General features: G+C 40.6%; 1 protein-coding gene across 1 annotated transcript; it reads right to left on the reverse strand.

The window, feature by feature from the left end:
* Positions 1 to 1996: 1996 nt before the first annotated feature.
* On the reverse strand, positions 1997 to 4573 carry LOC135207386 (calponin homology domain-containing protein DDB_G0272472-like). The gene has a single exon (XM_064239115.1). It carries the CDS (start codon positions 4571 to 4573, stop codon positions 1997 to 1999), a length of 2577 nt encoding a protein of 858 aa, XP_064095185.1.
* Positions 4574 to 9956: the final 5383 nt, after the last annotated feature.

Raw genomic sequence — 9956 nt, forward strand, 5'->3', positions numbered from 1 at the left:
GGATGGGCTTCGTTTACATAATCTAAAATAAAGCTGGCATTGCCACGAAAATTCAAATAAGGCAAAAAGTATCGTCAATCTATCTTCTATAAAAAAAACTGGCTTAAAATTCCCAGGACAATCATTTAAAGAAAATTCTCCTCCAAACTGTCCCATTAAAAAAATTAAAAAAACAAACAAAAACAACGGTCCCAAAGGAGAACCCACTGGCAACCCCCCAGCCTGCAGAAAGAGCTGCCCATTAAAAAAACAAAGGTGGCATCTTGCACAGCAAGTTCCAAAAACGTTTTAAAAAGTTGCCTATTAAAACCACAGAAAGTCTCATCATTACTAAAAACTTTATCCAAAATTATCTCAATCGTCTAGAGAAACAGGGACATTAGTGAACAACGATTCAAACGTCCAAACTCACTCTCTCTATCTCTCTCTCTCATTACCATCATCATCTTTTCTTTTAATACAAAAGTGGGAACCAATAAACCCATTTACAAAATTATGACTTTTACAATCATTATACAAAACTCTAACTAGATCCACAAATTCATCTGGTAAACCAAATTTCTTCATTACTTTAAAAATAAAATCCATATTAACCCTATCAAAGGCTTTAGACCAATCTAAGGGTGAGTTTACACTAGGCTTCACTGAACACTGCATGTGTAGAACTCATCACCAACTCCTTCCAAAATCTTGTTAGCCCCGCTTACTGGACTATACTGGACTACTCATTAGGGTGACTTAGTGGTGTGGCGTGACTCTTGATGAACAGTCCAGTAGGCGGGGCTAACAAGAATTTGGGAGGTGTTGGTGATGAGTCTTTCACATGCAGCGTGGGGTGAAGCTTAATGTAAACTCACCTTTAGCTAATAATTTTATTATACCCAAGAATTGACTATCTGACATGTATTTCATAGTGGCAATGGATCTGAACACCTCCATATTGAGAGGAAACGGTGAGGAGAGAAATGAGACACATCAAAGAAAAGAGAGAGACGAGAGAGAGGAGAGAGAGAGAGAGGAGAGAGGAGAGAGAAGCTTTGTAAAGTAAAACCAGTAGAAGAAAAATCTCTAAAACTAGGAGATAAGTTTAATATATGAATTCAGTTAAATGCTATACTTACAGCAACTGTAGAATTAGGCCCAGTCTACAGTGCCATGCACCTAGCATTCACCTTCTATTCTGGAAATTATTCTTAAATAACGTATCAAATAAATTCAAAGGAATAGAAAGTGAATGCTAGGTCCGTGGCACTGTAGACTTTGGGCCCAATTCTACAGTTTGTGTAATTTAGCATTTAACTAAATTTATATATGAAACGTATCTCCTAATTTTAAAGAAGATTTTCTTCACAGGTGTTTAACTCTCTCTCTCTCTCTCGTCTCGTTCTTCTCTCTCTCTCTCTCTCTCTCTCTTTTTAGCAGACATTTTATGGATGATTCCAACCCTCCCTATTTTTCCGGGCTTGGACCGGCTCTGGGATGGGCTGGCTTGCCCGCCCATCCTCAGAGGCTAGGTTAAAATGTGGGTTTTCTACAGCAGGAAAATGAATTGGGTCATTCAGTCATGCTCAGTTGCAGAGCTCCTCCTGACTGAGGCAAAAGGGCCAACATGATTGAGCCGCAGAATGGCCTGATGGCTGTGGGGCTAAAACCACACCCAAAGCAGCATAAGAGGAACCACCATGAACACCTTCGGGGGTGGGGGGGGATGGGGGGAGGGCCTGGGGGGAGGCCCAGGGGGGAAGGGTTTGAAGGTGTGGGGGAAGTCCCTCTCACGCTGCTGAAGATGTGCTCTCAGCCTCACGGTCGCCGGGCCAGTCTGTGACTCGCTCACGTTGGCCATTTTGTTTGACCTTGTTTTGGGGGGGAGTCACGGGATATCCTCCCCTCCTGCTGTAGAAGGCGAAGGCATCAAGATTTGCCTCTTCGCCTGCCTCCTTGGAACTGGTGCCTCTGACTTGGCCATCGAGACATCTTCTGTGCCCAGTTCCGCTGATCAACTCTCCTCTTTTTGATCTGGAGGCTCACTGTAAACTCCACAGTGCTTATTAGGACCCCCGTTCGTCGCTTCTGCCATTCTCTCATCTCCATGCACGAGGTCCTTCAAAGTCTGAGTTAGGACCTCCCACTGCTGCCCATAGTTGGTCCTCTCACGTTGGGCTTCGCAGTAGTTCCTGTGCTGGGTCTCCTTCCTCATTTGCAAGAGGTCGGACAGGTCCTCTTCTTGTCCTTCATCTTCCTTCTCCAATTCCCTGGTTTCGTCCACAACTTCATTTCCATCCTGTGTAATGTGTTGCAGGTGGAAATTCCTCTGAGCTGTCCCATGGAGAAGTGTCATCAACAGGTATTTATCCTGTTGCCTCAAAGCCTCTTCTTGTCTCCTCAAACACTCACTGAAACGTTGTTCTTGCCTCACCTCATGTTCCTCCTGTATCCTGCACTTTTCTGTCAATCTTTCACAATCTTTTCCAATTTGCTGCAGTTCTTCCTTGAGTCTTTCTCCTTGGCCTAACAAATGGCGTATTTGGGTCTCCCTTTTCTGGACCTCTTCCTCTAATTCATTAGCAATTTTTTTGGCCTTCTCATCTGCTTCCTCCAGCAAGCTGTTCAGTTCATTCCCGTGATTAAGAGCGATGTCTAGCTTCTCTTCTAGGTCCTCTTTTTCAGATATTAATTTTCTTTCATCATTTAAGAATCTTTCCATTTGGAGGTCTCTGTTGTCGAGCTCTTCTTTTAAGACTCTGAGGGAATTTTCCATCTCCTTCCTTCTCTTTTGTTCTGCCTCAAACAAGCTTTCAATCTCCTTCCTATAATGGAGAGCATCCTGTAAAAAGCTGTTTTGCTCTTTCTCTTTCCCTAATGATTTCTTCAGTGAAGTTATTTCCAGGCAGTTTTCGTCTGCCACTTCCTGGAGCCTGGAATTCTCTCCTCCTAACTCGGTGACCCACTTCCTCATGACCTGGACTTCTTTAGTCAAAATTTGGGTCTTCCTCTTCTCCTTTCCTAGCTTCTTCTTCACTGAAGTCTTTTCCATTTCCATTTCTTCTAACTCCTCAGCCAATTTCGCATTCTGTCCTCCTAATTCTGAGACCCAGTTCTTCATCACTTGTAGTTCTGCTTCCATGATCTCAGCTTTGAGTCTATTTTCCACTTCCTTCAGCTCTATTTCTCCTCGGATGAGACTCGCTCTTATCCTTTCCTCCTCGCATTTCTTCTCCAAAAACTCTAATTCCTCCATAAGATCGTTATTTAATTTCTCCATCCTCTCTCCTTCGTATACAGCCTGTTTTAGGTCATCTTCCAAGTGCTGCTGTTTAGCCAAGACTTCTTCATTTTGATGATGCAACTTTGCAATTTCACTCTTCATAACTGCTTCATGGTCAGCATTCTTTCTTAGCAAGAGGTCCTTTTCTGCCATTTGATTTTTGAGCCAAGCAATCTCCTCCTTCGCCTCCTTCCATAGACGTTTCATTTCATCTGCAGCAACCCGACTCTCTTCCAGTTCTTCTGTCAATCTCTGCTTTTCTAGATCTAGTTCTAAGGTCTCTTCCAGCCTAGATTCTTCGGCCCTTTTGCTTTCCAGATGGTCTTCCAGTTCCTGAAGATGGTTTCCATGACTGTTGTCATTCCAGCACACAGCAAAGGCGAAGCCTGCCAACAAGGCCAAAACAGGAATGGCAAAGGCTGGCGCCATCAAGCTGTTCGGGTTTTCAACAGTTTCTGGACCATCTTCAGTACCTGTCAGTTCATCCAGTTCTAAGCTCTCCTCTGGCCGAGATACTTCGGTCATTTCGCTTTCCAGTTCATCTTCAGTATCTTCACATTTTATAATTTCTTCCGGTTCTTCCTGTTCTAAAAGATCTTCCAGTCTAGACGATTCACACTTATCCATTTTCAGGTCATTGTCACTATATTCCAGGTCTTCAAGTTCTAGACGATTTTCCAGTCTAGACACTTCATCCATATCCATTTCCAGGTCGTCCTCACTGTCTTGTAATTCCAGGTAGTCCTCGCTGTCTTCATCTTCCAGGTCATCCTCGCTGTTGTCTTCTAATTCCAGGTCGTCCTCACTGTCTTCTAATTCCAGGTAGTCCTCGCTGTCTTCTTGTTCCAGGTCATCCTCGGTGTTGTCTTCTTCCAGGTCGTCCTCGCTGTCTTGTTCTAGTTCATCCTCGCTGTCGTCTTCTTCCAGGTCGTCCATCTGTAGATTGTAGTCCGGTCTAAAGTCATCAGTTTCCAGATCTTCATCCAAATCATGAACTTTACGTCCATAATTTCCGAATTTCCAGCAAACAGCAAAGGCCAAGCCTGCCAACAAGGCCAATCCGAAGATGGCAAAGGCATAGGCTGGCGTCATCAAGCTGTTAGGTTCTGCAACAACTTCCGGTTCAAAAGAGTCAATGATTTCCGGTTCAAAAGAGTCAACAGCAGCAGCAAGAGTATCATGTACTCGTAAACCACCGTCGACTCCTTGATAACAAAGGAAATCAAACAAATCATTAATAGTCCAAGCGGTCAAGTCGCCTGCCACAACTCCTAATATCACAAGTAAACTGCTGTATAGCTGAAACATAGTGATCAATGTTAACCTTGACATCTGCTTCTTCTATGCCTTGATTTTAAAACTGCCACGGCACAGGATTCGGGATCCGGAGACTCCGAAGAGCGCCTCCGTTTCCTGGCTCTGCTACGAAGGATTTCTTGTGCTCCTTCTTCTTCATTTTTTGTAGAGAAGTCTCTGGCTGCTCTGGAGACGCCGCAGCAGCGGCTGCTGCTGCTGTGAGTCCTTGTGAAGGATCCGAGTCCTTCTGAAGGATCTTAAGAAGGATCCAGGTCTCGTCGTCGGTGGAATCCCTCGGATTCGTAAGTTTACTTTCCCAAGTCCAGAATTTTAATCAACTTATCGATACGCTAATCTCCCTCTCTTTTTTTTCCTTTTTTTTTTGGTCAATTTTAATTTTTTTAAAGTTAATTCACGCCAAATTTCACCTTTCATGATTTCTCGATTATTTACCGTAATGATGATGATGATGATGAACATGATTATTATTATTATTATTATTATTATTATTATTATTATTATTATTATTATTATTATTCAGAAGATGAACCCTATTCATGTGGAATAATCCCACGGGGGATCCCACGGGGGCCACTGACTTGAAATTCAAGCTTCCAAATAATACTATGATGTTAATTTTTTTTAATTAGAAAAAATACATAAATGCAGGTTTATAGTTATTTCATAGTATTTACATAAATTTTGTCATGGTCATTTTTCTTCTTACCAGGACAGCTTACTTGGATAAACAGAACATTGCATATTTAAGTAGCAAATATATGTTACTGAACACTAGGTTTTGAACAATTTTTTCTTGAACGCCGTAATAACGGTACTATTACTTAAAAATTTGTACCGGCTTCTCAAAAACGTAATTAATGTACTCTCTTGTGAAAGTGTTACCTATTTGTTCTTTGTCATTGTTTTTTTAATAGCCACCTATCGTAACAAAACTTGCTCTTAACAAAGGCATCTGTTTCCTCTTTTGTGTCATGTTTCTTTTTACTGACCCAAACAGCATATAAATATTATTTTCAGAAAATTTTCACATACTTCAATGTTGTTTTTACGTGACTACAAAAATAAAAAAAATTATGCAATGTGTATTCAACCTCCTCACAATGAACGCATCTATCACTGTTTCTGATTTCTAACCATTTTAATCAAGGTTCCGCGTGCATATTCCAAGACAAATTAACCTTCCACGATACCAATGAAAGGTTTGGTTGCAGGTCCACAATAATATAGCATGTGAGTATATGGTCTTTAATGGATATTAAAAGCTTTCCAACCTTGTACTAGGTTCATCTTCAGTCAAGTAAACCTAGTACAAGGTTCGAAAACTTTTAATATCCATTAAAGACCATATACTCACATGCTATATTATTGTGGACCTGCAACCATTGACATCATTTTCGACACGGAAATCTATGCCCACTAATGAAATGTTTGTTTATGCTCTCCCATACCCATTTCCGGTCCAAAAGTGGATAACGCTCTTCAGTTTTTGATGATTTTCTGGCCTTATCAGTTTATAGCAATCTCTACTATTTAAGTTAGGGAATTGTTCATGGCGAGAAACTTTCCTGATGACATAAATTCCTACTGAAATAAATGATATTAGCTCCAGTCTGTCACTGATTCCAATTGCCTTGCTAAGGGAGTAGTGGCTTACATTGGTTTTGGGCAGATGTCCTGTAAGATGCCCTTATCACTTTTCTCACGGATGTTCTCTATACCATTCGTCAGGTTGGCTCCAAGACCTTCTGTCAGGCCAGTTCTTCCATCTTTTAGAAACAAGTCATTTCCCCCTCCCTGCACTATGATTGAACTTTTTCTATTATTTACCTTGATTTTTTTCACTGCCTCGGCTATCTTCTTTGCTCCTGCACCTGGGTAAAAAATAACTTTTCTCTTACTTCTATTTTTGGGCATAGAAGTTAACCCCCTGATCTTTTACTAACGAGTCTCCAATTAAGATAGTTTCCTCTTCTGTTGATTCCTATTGGGGGGCATTCGTGTTTTATGGCTGCTATCACTCTTCTGCCAACAGCTCTCTTGAATTCATTATTTTCTATCCTTGTAACCTTCTATCTTTGTGCTCTTTCTTTGTGCCTTAGAGAGAGAGAGAGAGAGAGACGAGAAGAGAAGAGAGAGAGAGGAGCGGCGAGAGGGGAGAGGAGAGAGAGAGAACTTCTAAGAAGTGTGGGTGGAAGATGAGAGAGAGAGTACCTCAGAAAGGTGTGGATGGAGGAAAAAGATTATAGTTACTTCCACGAAAGTACTTTCTTAAAAAGAAAGTTCCTTTCTTTTAATTACAAAGTGAAGGAGATGCAAGGTGTCATGGTACTCGTTGATGCTCCATACTGCATCCCTTGCAAACAGCATCCCCAGTTACTTTCGTTGCAAAGTTAATAAATTACATGTAACAAAGACAACGATGATTATAATTAGAACTCCACACTCATTCATTACCACAGGGAGAGACAGAACTATCACGTCATATGGCCGCATGAAAATTCAACACGAGATACATTGATTAAAAATTACAAAGCTAACTATTGAGTGACTCACAAATGGAACATAAAATTCATGCCAAAGGCCAGGAGCTGGGACCTTTGAGGTCATTCGGTTCTGAAAGGGATATTGAAAGAAACAAGGTTTGAAATGTGTAATAGGGGAGGAAAACCACATGGCTGCAATATGAAGCAACTGTAAGGAAAGGATGGACAGTAAGATAGAAGAAAGAGTATATGAACGGAGGTACAGTAAAAGGAATGGAAAGGGTTGCAGCTAGGGGCCACAGGGACGCTGTAAAGAACCTTAGGTAATGCCCTCTTCAACTTTACTTTCTACAAAACAAATGCCAAGATCTTTGCGGAATTATTTAGCCAAATTAATGCATGGATGCTTATCATGATAACTAACACTAAACCTGTACCATTTTGTTAATTCTAGAGAGATGTACTTATGGAGATCACAAAATAAACACAGAAGTTCTTTGCAGCATCCATTTGGCCCCCAGCTGCAACCCCTTTAATTCCTTTTACTGTACTTCCGCTCATATTCTCTCTCTTCCATCTTACGTTCCACCCTCTCCTAACAATTGTTTCATAATGCAACTGCTTTGAAGTTTTTCTCCTCTTTTACACCTTTAAAACATTTTTACTCTCAATTTTCAATTCAAAGCTGAATTACCTCATGAGCCCCAGAGGTTGGCCTTTGCTATTCTACTTTGTTTGTTTTCCCTTCCCAATACCTCCCCCATTCCCCTCCCCATCACAGACGTCCCCCCTCTCCCACCCAATGCCCTGTTCCTCCAGCATTCTACAGTGCGCCCTCCGTGATGAAATGTATACCATAACACTGACTTCTCTTCCAGCCTTACATTGACCACTGTCCGAATTCAGTCCTCCTGTGTAGCCCCTGCTCTCTATCGTCACCCCAAAAGTGTCTTGACACCCGACCCCCGCCCCCACCCATGTCCCAAGTTCCCCCTCCAGTACCGCCACGCCCCCATCAATCCCCAACACTCTTCCCCAATCTCCTGTGTTCCCAGCGGCGCCTCGTTTGTACTACCTTACCTTTGGCCAAATCATTACCCATCAAAATGTCCACCTCTTTGCAAGGGAATTCCTTATTCAAGTAGGCAACTTCCACTCTTCCATCAGTATAAGGACTAGTTAAAGGAATTGTTACTAGGGGAAGTACCGATTCACTTGTAAGATCCGAAACTGTGATGAACCTGTTTGTGGGAGTGATAAAGGATTTTATATTAGAACTTACAATAGTTTTACTTGATGCTGAATCACGAAGAATTGTGACAGGTTTGTCTTTTACCTTACCCTGACACTTGAAGTAATCAAAACCATCTTCCTTCATTGCACAATGCATCGTCTTATGTTCAGTTGGTTTAGATTTATAATTTTTCCCCGTATTAGGTGAAAAGTTTGCTTTAGGAGTTTGTTGGTGAGAACTTTTACACCGAGGTTTAGGACAATCTTGAATTAAATGTCCACGTTCTCTACAAAATGAACATCGACGAAAGTTTTCTGTTTATTGTGTCCTTTATGAATTAGGGAGTATTCATCCGCCAACAAAGCTGCTTCCTTGGGATTCTTTGCTCCTCGTTCCTTAATGTAGATATCAATGTTAATTGGTATCTTGCGCAAGAATTCTTCTAACAACAGGAGAGACTTCAAATCGTCAAAGTTACTAATACCTGCCATGTCCAACCATTTCAGGAAAGTTTGGTTGGGTGTCTTGAATGAACTGCGGAATGCCTGCCAATATCCTTCTGCTGTTATAGAATAAGCATCTAAAATAGCTTTTTTCAAAATATATAGTCATTCTCAGAAATCATCTGAGTTACAATGTGCTCTGCTTGTCCTGTGAAAGAACTTCTAATTATCAGTACCCATTTATCCTTAGGCCATGCTAAGGTCTTGGCAGTTTCTTCAAACACCACAAAGAAATTTTCAGGTTCCTGTTCGTTAAACACAGGTAAGAGTTTCTTAACCCTAGAGACATTGAAAGGTTCAGGAATATCCTTCTCATCCTATTTTTCTTGCAATCTCATCTTAGATAGCTCACGTTCTTTCTCTACTTCTGCCTCAGCTAGCTCACGTTTTTTCTCCAATTCTGCATGAATTAGTCTTTCTGCCGATTCTATTTTTATTCCCTCTGTTAATTCTAGTTTTACCTTCTCTAGCTCTACATGCTCCCGTTCTTTCTGTAATTCTGCTTGAATTAGCCTTTCTGCTGTGCGTTCTTTATCTAATTTTTTTTTCTCTAATTCTATCTGTAATTTTAAAACTTTTACAGCCGAATCTTCCTTATTTATGATAGTTAAGGGCCAATATTGTTTCACATCATCTTGTGAAATGATATTTTTGTCTATTAGGCAATTCAGAATTAGACCTAAGATTTCTTTTTTCACAGCTCGTGTCGGTACACCAATCTTAATAGCAATGGCTAAAGACAAGAAATCGGACTTCTTGGCATACTGCAGAGTATGAAGATTTTCCTTCGGGTTAGAAGTAGTGTTTAGCATCGAAAGACATTATTAATCCAAAACAATAGGTTTACAATTTGAATAATTACAGTGCAATACTTAATAAGCAATAACTTATAACTAGTGATTTTTTAGATCCTCCGAGATCATTAACTCACAATGTACTAAAGTATAGTCACCAATTTCACAATATACATATTTATGAGAATGGACTAATGATAACAATCATTCTTAAAGTACATGTGGCAAAACTCAATGTTCTATTAAGTGTGAAAAAAGTTTCAATACCTAACAAAAATGGTACCTGTGCAATGTTATTACCTAACTACAAGTATGGAATGAGACAATCTCTATGTGATACCTAATTCCTAGACTTCCCTA

The sequence above is a fragment of the Macrobrachium nipponense genome, chromosome 32, assembly GCF_015104395.2.
Source record: "Macrobrachium nipponense isolate FS-2020 chromosome 32, ASM1510439v2, whole genome shotgun sequence".
Classification (NCBI taxonomy): domain Eukaryota; kingdom Metazoa; phylum Arthropoda; class Malacostraca; order Decapoda; family Palaemonidae; genus Macrobrachium; species Macrobrachium nipponense.